Source organism: Dermacentor silvarum, chromosome 6, assembly GCF_013339745.2.
Source record: "Dermacentor silvarum isolate Dsil-2018 chromosome 6, BIME_Dsil_1.4, whole genome shotgun sequence".
In the NCBI taxonomy this organism is placed as follows: domain Eukaryota; kingdom Metazoa; phylum Arthropoda; class Arachnida; order Ixodida; family Ixodidae; genus Dermacentor; species Dermacentor silvarum.
Genome location: NC_051159.1, coordinates 147608400 through 147631483, shown reverse-complemented (window position 1 = coordinate 147631483; position 23084 = coordinate 147608400). Strand labels below are relative to the sequence as shown.

General features: G+C 44.6%; 1 protein-coding gene across 1 annotated transcript; it reads left to right on the top strand.

Moving 5' to 3' along the window:
* The first annotated feature begins 4887 nt into the window (after window positions 1–4887).
* Window positions 4888–22367, top strand: LOC119456180 (cytochrome P450 3A24-like). Its single transcript, XM_037717804.2, has 14 exons — window positions 4888–5277; window positions 8641–8737; window positions 9436–9488; window positions 9730–9826; window positions 11939–12055; window positions 12913–13001; window positions 13507–13652; window positions 14853–14968; window positions 15047–15188; window positions 15505–15665; window positions 16817–16908; window positions 19173–19316; window positions 21112–21274; window positions 21906–22367. The coding sequence occupies exons 1-14, from the start codon at window positions 5210–5212 to the stop codon at window positions 21981–21983; spliced, it is 1563 nt and encodes a 520-aa protein (XP_037573732.1). The 5' UTR covers window positions 4888–5209; the 3' UTR covers window positions 21984–22367.
* The last annotated feature ends 717 nt before the right edge of the window (window positions 22368–23084 follow it).

Genomic DNA, 23084 nt, shown 5'->3' with positions numbered 1-23084 from the left:
AGGACTTGGTGGCAAGACATACCTATGGGTTCGCAGCTACCTACAGATGCGATCATTCTACGTGCTCACCGGGGATGGCCCGACACCCCAGTATTACAGTAGCCGCGGAGTCCCTCAAGGCGGAGTACTAAGCCCGACGCTTTTTAATCTGACCCTTATTGGACTAATCGAGAACCTGCCAAGCACCGTTCGACTCTCTATCTACGCCGACGACATCTGTATCTGGACGTCGGGGGTGACACGGCTTCAGCTTCGCGCTCGGCTTCAGAAGGCGGCTTCATCGACATCATGCTACCTTCGTAAACAAGGACTGGAGGTGACGTGGGAAAAGTGCGCAGTGGTGGCATTTACGCGGAAGCCAATGTCTGCATACGGCATATCAATCAACCGACAAGTGATATCGTTCAGCAAGAGTCACAGGTTCTTGGGAGTTGTGATTGACAGAGATCTGTCCTGGACTCCTCACGTCAACCACGTGAAAAAGTGCCTGATGGCTATTTGTCATCTGTTCAAGTTCCTTGCAGGAAAGAACTGGGGGGTATCCACACAACCCATGTTACAGCTATACAGGGTGTTGTTTGTTGGGTTCCTCCGGTACAGCCTACCTGTTATATCCAACACCTGCAAAACTAACTTGCGTACAATCCAAAGCATTCAGGCGCAAGCTCTTAGGATATGCCTTGGAGTACCACGCAGTGCGTCAACGGCTGAAACTATCGCCATTGCTCAAGATTATTCAATCACAACGCACATCGCCATCGAGACAATGCGTGCACATGTCAGGCACATTGCCCGGACTCCTTGCCACCACCTCGCCGCACTCACCGTGGAAAGACCCCGCACGTCATATAGCACAACTGTCAGTGCATATCGTGCCTCGACTACGTCGGGGTACGCACCTACGGCCAGTCTGGTGTCTCCTCCATGGTGTTTGTGCCGCCCTGAAGTCCGACTTAGAATTCCAGGACTTCAGAAAAAGTCAGATTTATCACCGTCTGCACTAAAGCAATTGAGCTTACTTCTGTTGTACGAGAGATACAGCAGTCACGTGCACGTCTATACGGACGGATCAACTACATCGACCAGTTCTGGCGGTGCTGTGTTTATACCGACGAGAGGATTAACAATGCGATTCAAGACCTCACATGTCACGACGTCCACGGCTGCAGAGCTCACGGCTCTGCGCAGTGCACTTCAATTTATAGACGCAGAGAGTCCTGGCACATGGGCCGTGTTTTCCGACTCGAGACCGGCTTTACAAAGTATGCAGGCAGTTCTCCGACGTGGAGCTCACGAACAACTAACGTATGAAATTGTCAAACTTCACCACGACGTCAAACAGAAAGGCCACGAAATTATTTTCCAATGGCTACCTGGCCATTGCGGGATCAGTGGAAACGATCTCGCTGACAAAGCTGCCCGAGAGTCACATCAAGAACAACACAGCGTTCCCATTCCTCTTTCCAGGACAGACGCTGGAAGGCAGCTTCGTCACCTGGCACGCAAGCTCTTTCTATCAGAGTGGAACACCCCAAACATAAGACGCACGAGGCTACACGAATTGAACCCTTCGCTCCAACTCCGACCTCCACCCGGGATTCACCGACGTGAGGCATCGCTTCTATACCGGCTGTGGTTGGGAGTGGCTTTCACGAAGGCGTACTGTGCTTTGATTGGAATGACCGAAAGTGCCACGTGCGACGACTGCGGCAGCGAAGAGAACATAGAACATGTATTGTGTCACTGCGTTCGATTTCAGTCGGAAAGACAAACTTTATCGAACGCATTGCGACGACTTGACGATCGACCGTTGTCTGTGCAGGTGCTCCTTGAACACCGTCCCCATCGCTCGTCAGCCCACAAAGCTGTGAAGGCACTGTTGTCTTACTTGAGGACGACTGGCCTATGTGAACGCCTTTGAATTGCTCAGGCCCTCCGCGTACGTGCGCGAACTCACCGTGTCCTTCCTCCCCCCCCCCCCTCTCTCTATCTCATCTTTCTATTCCCTCTTTCCCGTCCCCCAGAGTAGGGTAGCCAACCAGACGCATTTCTGGTTAACATCCCTGCCCTCTCTTTCTCTCCTCCTCCTCCTCCTCCTCCTAAAGCATTCATAATCAGCAAGTTACATATGTCGCCCTCAGTGTCCACATCGCACTAAATGACGTAGTCGTGACCCGAGAAACCAGTGATTCTCATAATGCTTACATTTTACCGCAGTCAACTTAATGAGCAGAAATGCATTTCTTCTACTTAGCTCACACGAATGCGTAATAGTCCTACACCTGATTTGCATTGCTAGGACGCTGTAACGCTGTAGGATTACAAATCCCTGAGCGTATTTCTCTGCATCTTCCTTTTATCCTCTGCTAGATTATCCTGCAATATTGGTCATGCGTGGCTAAACTTGATTTCCGAGAATAAAGTAGGCACACATTTCTCCCCGCTTCTCTTGTTATGTTTTTTTTTCTTTTTCTGGGTGATGGGGTCGGGAGGACGAGGTGGCGCTTCCGCAATGTAAACTCTGTCTCCAGACGGCCACGTTATACTACATGGTCTGGGCGTGCCAACATAATCCGAAAATATCGGCCAAGCATAATCCGACGATAGTCGAGTGGGAGGCGACCCTGTCCAGCTCGGACCCAGAACAGCAACAAGCCCTGGTCAACCGAGCCCGGACGGCGGCAAAAGTCAATGGTCTTCCGGACTAGGAGGTCCGACTACAAAGCGACTATTAATTTTTCACTAATAAATGTTTTATTATCTTTCTTCCGAAAACATGGAATCGTATGTGCTGCATGCACCTTTTTTATTACCACTATTACGCGTTCTTTGTTTGCCCACACATAAATGTTTCATGTCGTGCGGTATTATCCTCAGAAGATATGAAGCTTTGGGGACCTGTTAGGCAGCGGTTTTGTGGCTTCTTTAGAAATCAACGCGAACGATTCGAGTCAGAGGTTCGACTTGACCCAGCCCGACATGACTGCGTTTACGTGCATCTTGTCAACCTACCCTTTGCAGGCGATTTGACAGAACTACCCTCGATGCTAGCTCGGGTCGACCCGCTAATGTGTACATGACCTCAACGACCGGTTTTCGGCCCGACAAGACAACTCGACCCGACCTTATCGGTTTCGTATAAGCGCAGCTTATTATCCACCTAACAACACAGCGATGCTACCGTGTGCGACTTTGTACTTTCCGTTCGAAAGAAGGGGATGTTTGACAAAAAAGAAACAAAAATTGTGGTGGTCACTTACACGCCAGAGAGCGACGTGAGCCTATAATGGCCGCTCGTCAACAAGCACGCTCACATGCGCGACGTGTTCGCGGACGGGCAATGAGCCGCTCAAGGGCGAGTGTGTAACGGGCGTTTGTCCTTCCTCTACCCTCTCTCCCTCTTCTCTGTCTGCGCTTTCATTATTTACTTTAAGCTTCTTTGCTGCCCGCAAAACCCCCGTCTCCTCCCCCCCCCCCCCCGGCTTTTTTTTTTGTGTTTTTTTTTTTTTTTTGCCCGATTGCGGTTAATGGAAGGGCAGCCGAGCTCTGCACAACCGGTACTATATGTCCTTGGCCGTCATGGAGCGGCAGTAGCCGGTTACCAGGTGGCCACAATGCGTTGAATATATCGATTCAGGGTGTCTGCACAATGTCCACTTTGTGCAGTTCCGAACGCGTATTTCAGTCGCCTGTTGTCTTGCTTTGAAATAATGTAGCTTTTGTGTCTCTCTCTGCACGCCTTTCGCATCGCATTGCAGCGCTTTACCTTCTTCCTTTCCTATTTAGACAAATATCGCAGGGCGTGATTACTCCGTTAGTTTAGTGCACTACAGTATTTAAGTATCAGAAAATTGCGTTTCTTTATTATGAGATATTTAGGAGATGTTGGTGCCCTGAAGTAGTGCTGCTACTCATTTTCTTATGGAAGTACCTACAATAGAATACAGCAGGAACAGTAAAAATCGCATAAAACACGCTAAAAATTCAGCGTTAACCCACATAAATAGGTCAAAAATGATCAAACTCAAAAGTCAAATAACAAAAATACACTAAAGGCAGCTCACAAAATTTGAAGGACGCATAAGCTTCGCCTTCAAGAGTGGAACGCGATAGCACTGAAAGATCCTTGACTGTTTCTCACACTTCCTGGCAACTGCAGCTTATGTAACCTAGGGAGCCTGCATGCAGGCGCTTGTATGTAGGCTCCCGTAATGTTTACCGGGAAACGCTGGCGGTGAACGCTGTGCACGAAGGCGCGCTTTCTGGTAGAAACACGACCTCTTTCGTAGGCCGGCCTTCCTTTATTGTTTGCACCTTTAATATTTCAGCCTGCGAAGATTTAGCATAAAAGGCGTGCGCTGTCGATGTTTAGTTTCATGACAATTGTTTGTGGGCTGTCACTCTCAAAACTCCGAGGAATAACTTTGCAATTAATGCAAGAGAAAGTGTGAGCAACTTTAGTGGTGAAATATGTTTGAAGGGCCTGCGTGATTTGGGATGGCTTTCTCGGCCGCGGGCGGCAATGCCGACGCCGACGCCGGATTTTCTACGACACGGGGCCCTAAACGCTATCGCGTTACGAACTGACACTAAATTTAAGTCCACACACATAAATGCACGTTGGAATCGCAACGTAGACGCAGGTTCGAATCAGCGCGAGACAGGGGTAATTGGAGATAGGAGGGAGATGCCTTCGTCCTGCAGTGGACATAAATATAGGCTGATGATGATGATGATGATGATGATGATGATATAAATGCACTAATGCTGCCTTAGCGTTATTCCGGTGCAACAAGATTGTCCCAGTGTCCAAAACAGCTTCAATACTCGATGCGCAACGTTTGATATGTGCCGGTTAATGTGCTGTCGCTCCGGCGTATATAACAACATCAAAACGACGCAAACGAGCTGCCTCGCGGCCATGAAACGAGGGCGAGGCCAGCTAAGTGTCGTCGCGGTTTCTCTTTCTCTTCCGTCTATTTTCGTTCGTCGGAGATGACAGCCCGCGCCGTTCATTCCAGAGAAGAAGTTGCCCGTACAACTCATTCGCGACGTGGACGGTGCAGAATGGAGACGTAAAGGAGCGATAAAGAAATAGGAGACGTTGGTGCCTTTCGACGGAGAGGAAGAGGCGCTCAGTGCTGGGAGAATTTTTGTCAACCCGCCTACTCGTCCAGTGTTGAAGCTCGAGTATATCAGCGGCTGCCGTATGGAGTTGTTCTTCGGACTGCCGGAATGGGTAGTCCTCGTGGGGACAGTTTGTTTTCCAATTTACCTGTGAGTACACATCTTTGTTTGCCTAAGTGTTAAGAACAGTTGAAGCTCTACTAATGTAGTCGGGCTCCGGATGCGCCCGGCATAACCTAATTAAGGAAAGATTAAGGCTGCTGTCAGTGTTAGCAGCGTTTGTATTTTCTGCATAAACGCTTTATTCACGGGCTCGAGTTTGCATGTTTTTCATAACTGTTCTCTTTTGCGTAAAAATGGAGAGGAAGACTTGTAACATACATGTAGGTGTTTTTGCTAATTGGCCAGACCAGCTATTTTTTTTAAATGACTTAGACATTATCTGTGTAAGGACGGCACACCATTAAAAGACGTCAATTCGTTTGGTTTATTTTATTTGTTTATTTGTCATACCTTCAGGGCTGGAGGCAATATAGAGGGGAGTGGTACAATCTATGGTACACAGTAAACAACAAATGCAGTGACAAAAGAACAAAAAAACAACAATGTTAAATACAGAAGTCTCTTACTATACACTATTAGATGTGTCATGACAAATAAACAGAAAAAAAAATGCAGAACGTTTCTAGTTATGCAATGTTGGTTCAAGTTTCACGAAAGAGAGCGTTATCACTAATAGCCGCAAGATTAGCAGGGAAGTGGTTCCAATCCATAGACGTGCGAGGCAAAAAAGAAATGCCCGCGTTCGCTCAAGTGCGCAGGCAGAGAACGACAGCCGTATCAGACGAAGAAGCGTCCTCGATCTCTTTGACAAATTAGGCTCGAAGTCCCCAGCAGACAGACGAGAGAGAAGCAAAACGGCGCATTGCGCGAAACTCGCACGGAACGGTTGGAGCGCGCAACCGTTGGCTTCGTGCGGTCGGGCGATTTGTGGTAACTCCGTGCAGTTGCGGAATGTAGCTGAAATGCAGTTCCAATCCAGCTCAAATCCTGCTCAAATCGAGCGCTTAATGTAGCTCCAATTCTGCTCAAATCGTGCGTTTGCGTAGTTCAAATCCAGCGCTAATGCGGCTCCACTAACGTGTAATCTGGGGAAGATCGAGCACTTGTGGGCTAGTGGCGCCCTCTCTTGCGCTGCGCTGGTACCAGTCTGGCGTTTCGGAACCGATTTTAACGCGTTACTGCTAATTAATGCGCTTAATGCTTGATTATTCCTGTCTTTTAAATTATTCTGAATCACGTTAGTTTATTTTAATTCGGTTTTCATCAATTGTGCACTTGTTTTGACCCTGTTTTGAGCACTTGTTTGTGAGCGTGATGGCGACAGATCACACGCGACGGACGCCGCCGACAGCCCGGGCCCCTAAAGTGCATAGCACTTAGAAGACTGAGAAAAAAAATCACCGACCATTACGATGCTCCCTAATGCGAAATTTGAGCACCGCTCTGAACGGGTTTTCATCTCGCCATCTATTGGCTGGCGCGGACAATCTGTCTCGTGCGGCACGTTGCAAACGGAGCGAAGTGTGGCGCGAATCCTCGCTAATCGGGAGATCACGAAAGGCAGCGTGTGGGTGACGCGCGGGCGCGAATTACAGCATCTGCCGCAGGCAGACCTCCGCTCGTGCAGCGCTTTGTTTCCATACAGACGACGCGCGCTACTCTGACGCCGTCATCGTAGCCATCGCCGTCGCAAAGCCCGTCTTACGCGGCACTACCCTTTTCTTCTCACGCTTTCGCCGTACTCTTCTCCTCCGCTTTCCTCCTCGAGCTCTCTTCGCTATCGCCGTCTTTCATCTCGCGCTGCACTCAGCGTTCACTTTCATCTTTCGCTGTGTTCTTTCGCTCGGTTACGAGGGACAATGCAGACGCTCGCCGCATGAACGGGCGCCTTAGAGCTGCGCTATAAAATGCCTTGTGTGACATAGATGAGTCCTAACTTCATGAAAGTGATCAGTACGATGAGATACATAATGTGGTCTTGTAAAGAACTGTACATGTAGTATGATGATTATGATGAGTATGATGAGATTATGATGAGTATGAAGTAGTATGATGATTAAGCCTGTGAAAAAGTGCTAAACGCACAATCTTTGCGCGAAAAGACAGGAAAGGAAGGCCAAGATTAGATTTCATTGATGCGATGCTCGCGGTTCTGTGGTAATTAGAAAAGATAAAACGAACAGTGCTATTTTGGAAAAGTTCTGATGAAGTATATAATTAGATTATCATGTCTGGGATACCACACGGATGCAGAATATTCTAATTTAGGCCGTATTATAGTTTGATGCAATAAGTATTTTAGATCACATGGAGCTCTAGAAAATTTACAGCGCAAATTCCCTAACATGCGGCTAGCGTTGTTAATAACGTACTCGGTGTGAATTGACCATGACAGGTTTGTGGTTATATGGACACCCAGATATTTGTAATGGTTGTCTGTTTCAAGAGGAATGTTATTTAGGCAGTAAACCTTTGTCCGAAAGCGTTCGGCCGGCCATACTGTGCTCATGGGCTGCCACAGATCACGCACCTTTAAGTTCATCGTTTTCGAATGCTGGCGGATGTGTGCGTCTCCTGAATCTCCTGACAGAGGGTGCTACATGTGGAAATCTAGTGCTGTGTACGTATAAGTTCAAGCTATATTCTCGTGAACTCTGGTTCAATCTTTATTCCTGCCTCTTTCAGCCCATTTCTGTGGGGGGATGAATAAATACTACGTGTGCATGGTTCTGCAAACATCAACTCAAGAATTACAGAGTATTTGAGATTTCAGGTTGAGTGCTAGAGCATTTTTATTCATAGCGTATAGAAGCGAGCCAATGATATAGCACCGCGATACGCGCGACATGATGAAACCATCAAATTCTGAAATTAATGTCGTTGTATATATACCCCAGTCACGCGGCGCACGTGCGACAGTGATCGAGCCTGATCGGAATATTCTTATTTATCTCTAGAGAGAGAGAGAGAGAGAGAGAGAGAGAGAGAGAGAGAGACAGCAAGAAGTGTAAATCTACTATACTATTTTTTAAATGTTTGTTACCAACACGCTGTTTTCCTCTGTAATGCAAATGATATCATGTTTGCATGTCATGGAAATTCATGCTTGGAAGCATACCTGCAGCTTTGCTGAACACGTGAAGCGAAGTTGATCACCACTTTGTCGATCTTTAGTGGCTTGAATTACGAAATCTAAACAACACAGAAGTTCACAAAGAGATGTAGGTTCGAAGTGGTCGGTCAACAGGGGTAGAACAAGGCATGTCGCTAGTGCCAACGTTTCGGCAAGCGGACTTCGTCAGGGATATGGAGACAAGGCCTGACGAAGGCAAGTCTCTTGTCTAAACGTTAGCTCCAGCGACGTTCCTTGCCCGACCACTGTCTTGTGTAATGAAGGTGACAGGTGACTATAACCGTTAGTTGCCCTGATTTCGTATTCGAACTTTACAGGTACGTGTCATGGAATAGAAACTACTGGAAAAACCAGAATGTAGTGTCGGAACCATTTTCCTTTCCATTTGGCGCCACTTGGAAATTATTTATCACGGTAAGCATATGACACTTGAAATTTAGCGCGTAGAAATGTACTTCTGAGCAGTAGTGGCCTTGCACTACATGTAAGAGGTGCGCATAGCTGTACTACAGCTCATGCTGATGGTATGCAAAGTCGATGAGGCGTTAATTGGCCGTGCTGTACAAGTGCTCGATGCATTCGTATGTAATATAGTATAGGAGCAGACTGCAATGGCCTCGCCCACATGTTATGGACAGGGGTGACGGTCACTGCGCGCTTTGTCGAGAGTGCATCTCCAGTCGCATCTGTAATTTTTTTCTCCTGTATAAATGAATGGCATATGTTTAGAGCAATATATTTCCGTACTGCATGAAGCAATTATTTTTTTAATAATGCAAAACATTTAAGTTAGTTTGCTTGGTGCTTATATCAAGCGGGAGCGAAGGTAATTCCAGTAAATCAGGTGAAAAACTTCGTCCGGAAAACTGGGCACATTTGGTAGTTCTTGAGCTCTGATCCTATAATGCAGCAATTAGTGTTCGATTAAATGCCACGGCGGTCAAACGGTTGCTATAAATGAGTCAGTTGGCAGAAGCATGCGCTGAAAAGCTCGTGAAATAAAGTTTTTCATTCATTCATTGGCAGAAGCTTCAAATTTTATATGATAACAATTTGTCATGCATGAGAATGCGCTTGCAAGTGTAAACAAGTGTGCTTGCTCAAATTTTCAGCCCACGTGCCAGCTTGATTCTGAAAGATACAAACGATATGGAAAGGTTTTCGGGTGAGTTTACTTCGAAATGTGGCCACCTTGCCAATAATTTTTTTTTCGATTACATCTTGCTTTGTTGCAGTATGTGCTCATTTACACGGGGATACAGAAACTGCTCCCGAGTGCCTATAGGCGCAGCAAAACTTGAACCCAGTCATGTAGACATTAACCGAGGGTGATTGTTTTATAACAAAATGGATGGCAGTTTTCTATCGTATTTCTACGTTTACTGACACACCTCTGCTACCCGCAGCACCTTCGAAATGGGAAAGGCGGTCTTGTTTGTCGGAGAAGCAGAATTGGTCAAGCAAGTTCTAGTCGAAGATTTTCCATCACTTCCCAACCGAAGGGTGCGTATAAGAGTGGTCAGGTTGCCACATCCCATCAATCTGCTGACAACTTATTTTTTTTTCATGCTTTTTGTAGCCAATGAACTGTATTGACTACGCTCACACATTGGAAGAAGCAAAGCCCTTAATTAGACCCATTATTCGTGCTGAATTAAGTTGCACCGCGGTGCAACTTAATTCATCATCATAATTGTGTTTCATCATCATCATCAGCATCATCATCAACAGATTATAATTATGTCCACTGCAGGGCGAAGGCCTCTCCCTGCGAGCTCCAATTACCCCTGTCTTGCGCTAGCTGATTCCGACTAGCGCCTGCAAATTTCCTAACTTCATAACCCACCTAGTTTTCTGTCGTCCTCGACTGCGCTTCCCTTCTCTTGGTATCCATTCTGTAACTATAATGACCCATCGGTTATTCAGCGTACGCATTACACGGCCTGCCCAGCTCTATTTTTTCTCTTAATATCAATTAGAATATCGGCTATCCCAGTTTGCTCTCTGATCCACACCGCTCCCTTCCTGTCTCTTAACGTTAGGCCTAACATTTTTCGTTCCATCGCACTTTGTGCGGTCCTTAACTTGTTCTCGAGCTTCTTCGTTAACTTCCAAGTTTCTGCCCCATATGTTAGCACCGGCAGAATGCAATGCTTTGACACTTTTCTTTTCAACGACAGTGGTAAGCTCCCAGTCAGGATTTGGCGATGCCTGCCGTATGCACTCTAACCCAATTTTATTCTTCTGTAAATTTCCTTCTCATGATCAGGGTCCTCTATGTGTAATTGACCCAGATAAACGTACTCCTTTACAGACTGTTGAGGCTGACTGGCGATCCTGAATTCTTGTTCCCTTGCCAGGCTATTGAACATTATCTTTGTTTTCTGCATATTAATCTTCAACCCCACTCTTACACTTTCTCGATTAAGATCCTCAATCATTTGTTGTAATTCATCCCCATTGTTGCTGAATTAGGACACTGCCATCTGCAAACCAAAGGTTGCTGAGATATTCGCCGTTGATCCTCACTCCTAAGCCTTCCCACTCTAAGAGCTTGAATTTACTTCTTCTAAGCATGCAGTGAATAGCATTGGAGAGGTTGTGTCTCCTTGCCTGACCCCTTTCTTGATAGGCAACTTTCTATTTTTCTTGTGGAAAACCAATGTAGCTGCGGAATCTTTGTAGATATTTCCCAAGATATTCACGTATGCCTCCTGTACTCCTTCATTACGCAATTCCTCTATAACTGCTGGCATCTCTACTGAATCAAGTGCCTTTTCATAATTAATGAGAGCCATACAGAGAGGTTTATGATTTCTCGATTACCTGATTGATGACATGGATATGATCCATCGTAGAATATGCTTTCAAGAAGCCAGCCTGTTCTCTTGGTTGACTGAAGTCAAGAGTTGCCTTGATTCTATTGCAAATTATCTTGGTGAATATTTTATACAATACTGAAAGCAAGCTAATGGGTCTATAATTCTTCAATTGTTTAACGTCTCCCTTGTTATGGATGGCGCCGCTTTTGGCACCGCTGTTTACCCTACTGTAAGCGCGGTTGTGGTTGTAGTGCCATAAGACGTTGAGACAAATGTTTTCAGTTCGTTGCCAAATTTTTTAGAGTTCACTGAGCCAACCTTGAAAGCGGACAATGTATCAAATACGGATTCATGCTGCAGGGACACGCACCCTCCACTTGGTTGCTGATCTTGCACCTCTGGAACATGAATCTCTTTGAACGGTTACGTATACGTCCTGAAAACTTTCCGTGGTTTTCCGGAAGGGCTGTGGGAACTTATCGGAAAAGCATGTCCCGTGTAACCCTCATCGTGACCCTTAAACGAGGAAGCACTAGTCTGCCGAAAACCCTAGTAGTGCTTAGCCGGCAGCACCATGTGAATAATCGCGCAGGATCACTCGACCAGAAATCGTTGTTATCCAGTGAGCCAACGAGGAGCTCTTTCGCACAGCTAGGCATTTGCGACATTTCATGGAATACTTTATTCCATGGTCTGCTCTCTCCCTTTCTTAGAACTTCATTACGTTGGGGCACTTTAGTCACTTAGTTCAAGTTTAGTGCCTGCTTCCTAACTAGAATTTCACTTTTTGCAGACCCTAAACTTCAACGACCCCGTGTTGGACAACATGATGAGCATGGCACCCTTTGAACGGTGGAGGAATATTCGCATGCCGGTGGCGCGGGCATTCTCCACTGAAAACTTGCAAAAGGTCACACATTTGTTAAATTGTCGTCTGCAGGTTTTTGGAAAGAAGTTGAAAATTCGCTTAGATAAGTGAGTTGCAGCTACCTTGTACGTTTCTAATGGTAAGTCTCTAGGTCTTTTGAAGCCGTACATGGCCGTATTCTTAATTCTGTGCAATACAGTTGCAACGTATTTGAACTAAACCATTTGATGTAAGGAGAACACATAAATTGCGTTCAAAGAGCGGATGGCTGTCAGAACGAACTAGAATAGGCAGCATGGGTCGTATAAAAGCAGTGCAATTAACGGACACACTCATACAGTCAATCTATCAATCATGCTTTGAATTAAATGCAAAGACTGTATGCATTCCCGCAAAGTCTACAACTCGTGCAGTTCGTAGCAATGAATTTGCACCAACTGCCCCACTGGCAATCTTATTATGTGAACTTTGGACATTACATTTCTCTTTACGTTTAGGGAGGAAGCAATATTTGTCAAGAGCGCCGCTTTTTTCTGGGAATTAAAAATTGGGATTGTACGCTACTCTCGTTTTAACAGAATGGGCAGTTGGGCGAATTGATCGTATTTTTATGTTTTATGCACGTTTTATGCATTGTTGAAGTTACAAAGACTCTTTTCTAATATCCCGTGACAACTACGTGTCGAAGTAATGTAGTAGCCCTGCTACCATGTAAAACCCCGACTAGGGATAAACAAACACCATGGATCAAGAGACATAATATGTTGTTTTTTTGACATGCCGCTACGCACAGTCAACTTGAACATAGTGTAAGTGCAATGCTGGAAAGTGAGGAGCCTGCAGCCCTATTACTTCGCAGATTGTCGACTCAACTTTTAAAAAACTGTTTTCCTATGCAGATGAATTCTTTGATCGAAGACTGCGCGTTAGTAACGACAGATCATCTGAAGAAAGCGGCGTCGGATGAAGAGGACATCGATATCATAAAGTTGAGGATTTTGTTGACTTGAAAACCTCTCTTGTTTTCGAGGCCCGTCTACAGTTTTTAGCAAGAAAACACCGATGACATAAAAATAAATACTATGATTTGGTCGCGTGATAACAACGCTGGTGCATAATTATTTGCGACATCTTATTGCTTCCTTGAATAATACATATGTATTGCTTGTAGGCGCTTACTTTCTCCCAAAATGAGCTTGCTCTCTGTTTTTTTTTTGCTCTAGTGACATTTAATTGCGAAGACATTTCATATTGGATCAATTTTATACAAACATAACTGCCACACTAAATGAATAGAGCTGCCGCTGCACTTTCAGAAATCATGGTTATTTGGGAAGCATTTCTTTCACTTGTTTTTTCGTTATACGTTGCTTGAGTCCCTATAGCATAACACCTTAAGAAGGGGCACTGGATCTGCTTACGCATTTGACCCCTCTATGGAGTTGACTTGTGTTCTGTCCCGCTGCCATTTAATTCTGCTGCTTCCATTGCAGGTTCTTTGGGAACTACGCTCTGGACGTGATTGCAAGATGCGTATTCGCCAAACGGATAGACTCTCAATCTGACAGGAAGAGCGACTTCGTCGTGCAGTCAAGGCAGGCTCCTTCAGGGCGTCTTACGCTGCGTGTCTTCGTGTATTGTGAGTCTGGCCTCGTGGTTGCTTATCATTTTGTCATGGGACTTGATGCTTCTGCTTGTTGCTTCTGTTTGCTTGATTGTAAAGCTTGTTCGTTACATCTGAGGTCGTTCGCACAAGAATACATAATTTAGTTCGCACAAAATGAAATCTTATGTCATTCAGCAGGCGGATTTACGAAGCTGTTCGTTTGTGGGATATCTTGGTCACTGGCGGCACCTCGGCAGTAATTTAGTGAACCACGACGTTTAACTCTTCACGTCACACTAGGCTGCCTAGTGCAAGAACGTCCTTGTGAGCCCGATGGCCCGCACTTCACTGATCACCTGATTCCTGAGCTTCCATTGTCAGTTGCAAATTATTTTTCGCGTGTTGGACGTGTTCTTGTGAAATAAGCCTGAGCAACAACGGTCATCGTGCAGTAAAGCATGTAGGATGCAAACTGTCGCATTATATCTTTGGGATCATGCTTAGCGTACAGGCTGAAAACGTGCACGCGTCTGCCCAGGCCCTATCTCACACGAAAGCCGAGCGTATGTCGCGTCGGAAGTGGTTGTTCATAAAGCGTACATTTCATGGACAGGATTCATTCATTTCATTTCAGCACAGGTGTTAAACTTGTAGGTAAGGGGAGTACGAGTATTGCTTGTAGCCGACGGGCTTAGCCTTGCAAAAAGGTGTCGGAAATTGCTTGGCTCAATCCGCTGTCAAGCTTTTGGTGACACCGAACATTATTTGTTAGTACGTCGTTGAATTGATATAGAACGTAAAACGTTAATAGGTGAACTGAACCGTGAAATAGTCCCACAGACAAGTGCAAGTGACATTCTGTTCCCTAGAGGACACTGGATATGCAGAAGAGAAGTGTTCGGAGAGAAGTGCTTGGCTTTCTCTTGCAGCTTCTCCGTGATACAGAGTTGGAGTGTGAATGGTGAGCCTCGTGGGCGAGATAGCACTGTGGCGTGAAATGGATATGACGCTCAGCATGTCGCGCCGCGGTTGAAACCCGTCCTCGCCATTAGTGGTCCCTTGTGTTACCAGACGCCCTTTTGCTACCAATGGCCTCGTGTTACCAGATGCACTGTGCTACCGGGCTTATCGCAGCGTTCTTCAGTCCCTACAGCACTTGCTAAGTGGCGTTAAACTTTCAGATAAGTAAAGGTCAAATCCTTGCTGCTTAATGTGTTCCTTTCTATATTTCAGTTCTGTTTCCGTTCATAGCAAGAGCAACTGGCCTTCGACCGCTCAGCCCAAGCGTATTAAAATACTTCAGGAGCATAGGCCAGAATATCATGAAAAGCACGCAGAAGAAGGAACCAGTAAGACTGCGTTGAAAACCTTGGAGCCTAGTAGCTGCGCCTGTTTCTTACATGTGATTTCCTTTCTTCCTTTCTTAGCAAGATGAGAACTTTCTTCGTTTGTTTCTGAGCCCCCAAGAAGAACGTGAAAAAGCCCCGGATACTCCCTTTGAGAGGGACCAGCGGCTGTTCAACCTTGGCTATGATTTGAAGCCAGACCCATCATTATACTCTTTTGAAAGTAAGGTTTTTTTCTTGCAAGCATATGGACACTTGTGCTAAGTCTGGCTGCTGACACTTTCAATGGTCGTATTGGACAGAGTAATTTCTCTTTCCACAGTCTTAAAGTGCACTATTGACGTACTGAAGAGATTCAGCGTCTCAAGGAAACACTGGTGTTACTGTGGAGAGCTCCACACTAATGTTCATCACTTGTTGATCTGCTTTGATTATGAGTCATAATTCAGGGTACAAACTCTGCAGAAAGTGTTTGTCGATTTAACAAGTAGTCTAGAAGAGACTAATGTGATAATTATTATTTGTGGCTTGTCTTGCAGAGCTTAATGAAGACCAAGCCATGGCCCAGTGTTTGCTTTTCTTCATTGCTGGCCAAGAAACTACTGCAAGAGTGATCGCCTACACGTTGTATTTGCTAGCTATTCATCCAGACGTACAAACACAATTGAGGAAGGAAGTCGACGAGTGTTTTGCAACTCATGTACGGTACAATGTGTCCGTAGTTCACTCTGCCTTTAAATATCATACCAGATGTGTTTTTAGAATATGCACAATTTTTAAAAATTGCATGTCGTAGGTAGAACAATGCTGATCCCATATAACGGGATTTCTCGAAGAGGCGGACACTACTTGCAGAATAACTCGAAATGCATAATTGACGAAATAAAGAAATACTGATTAAGTTTTAATTATTTACTTTAAGAATTGTAGCCTGTCAATTAGCAAGGCCTGTCCACTTGGAACAAATTCTCAGGATGGCACCTATTTAGAGATTTGTGCTGTCAACGTTGCGGTAAATATTTCGCGGTTGTTCAACTTACTATTTTTTAAACAAAACATAGTTTTACGCACTGAAGCTAAAACAAAGATTGAAGCGCCAATGTATTTCGTTGCCAACTTTGTAAATTAATATCTCGAAACTGGTATCATCCAGAGAATTTATCCACCTTACGAACTCCTTGGCTCCAGTTCGTAAATATTGATATGTTCTGGAAACTAATTAGTCAAAAACTTAATTAGTCAAATTTCCTTAGTCGATTATGTCTTTTCATTTCTCTTGCAAGAAATGATCCCGTGCTCGAGTAGTTCAATTCAAGCACTAGAACTGTGCTGTCTTCCGCAGGGGATCTTAAAAACTTGTATAATCTCAAACAAACAAACAAACAAACAAACAAACAAACAAACAAACAAACAAACAAACAAACAAACAAACAAACAAACAAACAAACAAACAAACAAACACACACACACACACACAAACAAACAAACGAACAAACAAACATATTCTGTATAATAAGTTGTGAGGAGCGCTGAACGCTGTCTAAATGTATTGTTTTTGGCCTAATAACGGTTAATGAGGCAAAAAAAAAGTATAAGCTGTGGTGTAACATGAAGGTGTCACCGGGTGAAATTTTGCCACTTCTAATGCATGCCTTTTTTTTTACTGTACAATTCAGAATTCGCACTAACTGGCACCTGGTTTCATTCGCATACTGCCTTTCTTTACTTTCTAAGTCGCTTGAGCATTTACTTGTGCCTACCTCAGAGGCACAATTGCTAGAAAGTCGTGTTTGGACTGAACTCAAAACCTGAATAATTTTGAACGCACTTTACATGTATTTTTGTTCCCAGGGTGATCATCCCGACCTGGAAGCTATTACGAAGCTAAAGTATCTGCACTGCGTCATCACAGAGTCTCTTAGGATGTACCCGGCAATTTCGAGGTTACGTTACTTTCCATTCCATTACGAAAAAGGGACGTTGCTTTAAAAACGTCGAAAAGGATATGATTACGAGAGAAGAAAAAATATACTTGCAGCAATTTTCTTTCTGTTCATTAGGTTCTCAGTTCGCCTGCAATAATTTTGCTGGAGACCAATGTTGAGAGTTCATAGGGCTGTCTCCTTTATTGCCATTTGTGGTAACCTTGCCATACATTTTTTGACGTATCAAGTTGCTCGGGAGCAAATAAAAAAGACAATTTAGGACGTCGGTGTTTATTTAGTTCTTTGCAAGTGTTCCAATTTGAAAAACGCTTATTTGAGAAACAATCATACCATCCGAATTGGTAACGCCGCCCAAATACTAAATGGTTTCGATAAGGTAAATCCGTCTCTGTATAAATAGTGCAGCCGGCTCCTTTTAAGACACACACCAAAGAACGTTGAAAATATTCTTAGGAGAACACAGTAATTTCAAGATAACTATAACAATTGTAAGGTAAGTTACCAAACATACGTGAGCTGTTCGGCTTAACAGAGAAATAATCGTAGTAGTTTTCTTGCAAAAAGTGAGCATACAGAAACGTGTCATCGTTCGAACTTTGAGATCTGTCTTTACACAAACATTATTATAAATCCTTTGTTTCCCTGGCTTTGGTTCAGCGGCCATGAAATCATATTCATGTATTTTTGACTGTGCAACAGGCATGTATTGCTGTGATGCTTACATAATAAGGATGTCTTGACTATATGTCTGCTTGTAAACAAATTGACCGTGCTAAATGGTCCGCTATACCTATGAGCGATCAAGCCGAAACCCTGGATTTGAATGCGAGAACTTGCGAAGTGGCTGAGCCCGCTGCAGAGAGACGTTCGAAGTGAAAGGCAACAACTGTGCTAGAGATGAATGGAATTTTTTTTTATGAAGGATGAAAATGCGTAAATGTAGACTTCTGCAGTTAACAACCAATTTACCAGTTTCTTTAGGCAGTAGGTCGGAGAGATTATTTCCAAGTAATGAGTTTGCAGTAGTGTAACAAATATAAATTGGCCATAACGCGGGCATCAATGGAGCATCGTAATCGCGAGGTCGTGTTTTTCTCGAAAATAATAAAAAAAAAGTATTTCCACAAAAAGCGTACCTGCATCAGTAGGGTATGGTATATCCGCAGAACTACAATAGTACAAGCCTGTACCACATCAGCGCGCGAACAGCGCCTTCGGACGACGTCACACGAGAAAGAGAAAAGGACTGTTAGATTGTTAGAAGGACTGTCAGAGATTGTTATCCAGCTCAGAGTCTTGGGAAAGAGCAAGAGCGTCGGTGCAAGGAAATGACTGTGACGTGACATCGGCGCGCAGTGGTTAGTCGGTTTCTTATTGAAACAATATAGAATGAAAATGTACGCCGGCAAACCACGACAAGCTGTTTCCATCGGCACAGGTAAAGCAAGGCAAAATGCAGAACCATTTCGCAATTAAAAAAAAATCCTGCGCTTGTGTAGTTCAAACCGTGCTCACATCCTGCGCTTAATGTAGTTCCAATCCTGCTCAAATCCAGCGCTGGTGTAGTTTGAATCCAGCGCTAATGCAGCTCCACTAACGTGAAACCTGGGGAAGTGCGAAGCAGTGATGCGCCGGTGTTTCCCTTTTGTTAACTCACCGTTGGTTTGAACTACACAAGGGCCGGATTTGAGCAGGATTGGAGCTACGTTAGGCGCTGGATTCAAATTCTGCGCTTGTGTGGTTCAAATCCTGCGCTAATCCAGCGCTAACGTGAAATCTGTGTAAGTGTGAAGCACTGATGCGCGGGTGTTTCCCTTATGTTATTCTTGTGCTATTCTTGCACAAGTGAGGATGAATTGAGCGCTTGTGGGATGGTGGCACCCTCGCCTGCGCTGCGCTGGTACTAGACTGGCGTTTTGGAAGTGATGTTCACGAGTTTCTGCTAATTCCCGCATATCCCAAGCTCATACCCGCATATTCAATGCGGGTATGCGCTACACGTGATTTTATTATCGTTAATCATAACGTAACTGACGAGCATGTGATGTTATTGACGTCATGACCTGTCAGTCATGTTAGTCATACATTTGTACCCTTCCATGCTAATTTTGGTATATACCAAGTGAACGAGACGGGAGTTTGTGGCAGATCTTGTTTTTGCGCGTGACCACGACGATATGACATCACATTAGACAGCCCAGGCCCTAAATCGTACTAAAAATGGGCATATCATGAATATTACTGTTTAATTTATTTTTCAGACTTGAGCGAGTGCCTTGCTGTGACTACACACTGGGAGACATAGGAGTGAAACTGAAGCAGGGTGATTTAATCACAATTCCTGTTTACGCCATGCACCACGACCCGCAATACTTTCCTGACCCATGGACGTTCAAGCCGGAAAGGTACATTATAAGATATCCTAACTAATTCCCTGTAAGCGCGCAAAGAACATAATGTTGATTCTACTCGAGTTGCTGGTTTCAATATCAAACCAAATTTCTACTAAGCGCTTTGAAGCATGCCGTGTCGTATAGCGATGTTCTGTGCACTTTAGCTGTCATGTAATACCGCAGTCACATGATTGCTTTCAATGACTGTCGAAATCAAAGAACATTAAAATAAGCGAGCCCCATTGGCTCCCTTCCGCGAGTTCGCACAAATAAGACAATTAGGTAGGCTCACTTCAATGGTTTTTGATTTCGATGCTTATTGAAAGAGAGCGTTCAACTGCGGCATAAAACCGTTGGCTGTGGCGTTGAGTTGCTGAGGATGTGGGTTAGATCCCGGCCGCGGCGGCCGCATTTTGCTATGGACGTAATGCAGAAACACCCGCATGCACTTGTATTTAGGTGAACATTAAAGAACCCCCGATGGTCAAAATTAATTTGGAGTTCCACACTCCGGCGTGCCTCATAATCAGATATAATGGTTTTGGCACGTAAAACACCAGAGTCCACGGTATAATTTAAAATACTTAATCGTATGCTCTCCCTTCCGGGAATTGAGAATTCGGGGCTTAGTGAATAAGGTCCTAAAATAATCCGTTTTGCATGATGCCCTATAGGCAGCGCTTCTCGTCACCGCTTTCGGACACCCACGGGCGATCGAAGTGGCACATCGTTTGAGCATATTACAAGTTGATGGGACATGCAGAAGAAGGAGGAAGCATCGTATGAAAACTTGAGAAGCCTTCTTGTTTTTTCCTATTCTCTCCGTCACTTTCAAGACAAAGTTGTTTAGAAATGCAATTTCTCCAGCTTAGCTTCCTGTCAGTTCGCCCGTCATTCTAACCTTTTGGGCATCTTCACTGGGCCCACAGGGTCACTTGTATTGCAGGTTACAACTTAATCTGTGACACAAAACCAGTACCATGGTTAATTCCCTAAAACGTCTCTGTTTATCTTTCTGTTGCTATTGTCTAATTCTTTAATTAGATTAGGACTTCTTCTCCATGTCGGTAATCTTTCATTTACCTTCCTAGCAACCATGCGCAGCCTTATTTTAATATTCTATGTTATAATTTTGTTAAGATGAGGTTCACCAAGAAGATATGATAAAACTGCCTGTTTATCGGCCAATCCACAATAGGGGGTAAACGCCATTGCTCGGGAACAAGCACAAGGACAAGGAAAATGGCAGCAACAGAGAGTAGATGAAATCTCTGTGTGATTTGACAGTAGCAATTGTTGCGCGTGTGGCACAGAAGAAACTAAAACATCTGTTGTGCGATTGGCCATCATTACGAAGTTCAAGGACCTCTTCTTCGGATCCCTTTAAGAAAATTAGACGCCGTATATTTTAGCGAAGGCAAGTTCCTGGGCCCATATACATGTCCTCGTGCGTCTGCGATGTACAAAGCCACAAAAGCGCCGTTGCAATTATTCACCATTCTATATGACCGCTTGTGAATGGCTGAATGATGAACGCTTCAGTTTGTGCGTGGGTGCGTGCTGTGAACATTTTCTTTCTCTCCTTTTTCTCGTCTCTTAGTCCCATTTACCCAGTGCGGAGTAGCCAACTGAGCTCAGCCTGGTTAGCCTACCTGTATTTGCCTTATAACTTATTTCGCTCTCTACGGCGCTTATCATACGTAGTGGCAATATTTATTCACGGCTGAATTCTGTCAGGGGTGGCATTGAAGTTAGGTGGCTTACAATCTCAAGGGATGGCTTCACAAGCGTGATAAATGTATTTCAGGTTCAACGACGAGAATGTCGCTTCAGTTCAACCGTACACGTACCTCCCATTCGGCGGTGGACCGCGCAACTGCTTAGCATATCGCTTTGCCCTCCAAGCTGTGAAGCTTTCTGTGATTCACACCATTCGCAATATCCAGGTGGTTCGGACCGAGAAAACCAGTGTGAGTATGAGTATTCTTTGCAGTGATTTGCTTTTCGTGGGGCGGATTTTTTTTTTTTGGGGGGGGATGTGGACATCCTAAGAAGCTCTTTGGTTTGGACTGCGGTGCCTCAAGCGACTGTATGGATCGCGAATTCAGGTATTTTAAATAAATATTGAGTTGGGTATTGAAAGCTAGTCACCATTAGCAGACAGCGCGGGCATTTGGGTTTGGAATCGTTTACATAGCCGATTTTGTTAGCTAACCTCCCTTTTGTTTATGTGCCCCTTATGCAACCATAAATAAACACGCCGATGATTAAGCTCAGTAGGCGCGCTGCCAGGAGCATAGAATCAGGAGTCACGTACAAGAATGACATCCAAATTGGGAAGTCATTCGCATAGGTATCTCCGGGAATAATTGATTTAGGACTGGAAACTCTCTCCCCCACCCCTCTACACACACACGCTTTCCTTCTTCAGAAAAAAACAAAAAAAAACATGCACGACTAAGAAGCATGGTCTTTACAAACTGAAGCGTTTCTCGACAATCAAAGAAGTTGTTGGCATAAGTTGTCATTTTCAGACGAGCTACCGCTTTGTTGATTATTCCTAAACGCCGCCTTTAGTGATCTTATGTTATTTGTTTTCAGGTTCCCTTGGAATTCAAGAATGGTTTCGGCCTCCTTACTGCGAAGGAGATAATTTTGGGCGTAAGGAAACTGCCCTAGCTTGGCCGCCATGCTTCTGCTAAAATCACCTCACACGCCATAGCCTCAAAGTCGTCATGCAGCGCTCATTCTCCGTGCAATGTACACTTAGTGGTGCTTTCATCTGTATGTTTAAGCAGTGAAATATTACCGAGAACGGGGAGCTGTACGAGCGCATCTCGTGCGAAAATAAAGCACCGATTTAAGATCACGACAATGTAGTCCTTTCTTCGACGTCATCTCACTATACGTTGCCTTTGGCTTCGCTTCCGTGATCGAGTTCGATTTCGGTCTCGACTTTGTTAGTTTGTTGATTTATTTATTTATACGTACTGTCGGTCCAAACCAGGACCAAGACATCAGTGGGAAAGCAATAATAATTAAACGTACATTACACAGTAAATAGAAAAAAAAAGGAAAAAAAAAAAACAGACGATTAAGCAATCTAATCACACATCCTAAGGTTGCAAATATCCAGAAAGAGCAGAAAACTGTTCGCGAGCGCTTGCTTTTACAATAGGTGTTGGAAGACAATTCCAATCCAGTGCTGTCGAAATAAAAAAAAATAATATTTGTAACAATATTTGGATAAACAGTTTTCCTTAACGTGTCTGTTGTGTTTATTACGCACTATTGGGGATTTTTGTCTCATTTAATTACAGATGATGTCTGACTAGGACTCGTTCATTAATGATTGAATAGAAAAGGCGGAGCCGTTTTTCTTTCTTTCCTCCGAACACCAAGTAGAGGCAAGTTCGCTTTCTCATAGAGTGGTGTTACTGATTCTTGCCACCTATACTGTGAGAAAAGGAACCACAGTGGGCGTGTTTGCACTTCAACTTTGACACCGATTCTTTGTGATACTAGTCCCACACTTCGCACGCGTACTCTAATAGTGGGCGCACAAGCATCTTATAAGCTGTCAGTTTTGTGGCCGGGGTGCAAGCTGTCAGTTCTGATCCAGCCTTCGGCCTTGGTTTCACGGCTGACTACGCTAGAGACACTGGCCAGCTGGCCAGTACAACGGACGTATGCGCTAAAAGCAGCTAGAGCCTTACGAGGTGCTTTGCTTTCTGCGGTCTATGCCAGGAAGATGTGTGTTAGCGCCTGGGCCACTTTAGA

Excerpts from the sequence above, each read along its gene's own strand:
- LOC119456180 (XM_037717804.2), top strand. The coding sequence starts at position 5,210 with ATGGAGTTGTTCTTCGGACTGCCGGAATGGGTAGTCCTCGTGGGGACA. Across the intron at positions 15,189-15,504 it reads ATCATTATACTCTTTTGAAA|AGCTTAATGAAGACCAAGCC; the intron begins GTAAGGTTTTTT and ends CTTGTCTTGCAG. Across the intron at positions 16,909-19,172 it reads ATGTACCCGGCAATTTCGAG|ACTTGAGCGAGTGCCTTGCT; the intron begins GTTACGTTACTT and ends TTTATTTTTCAG.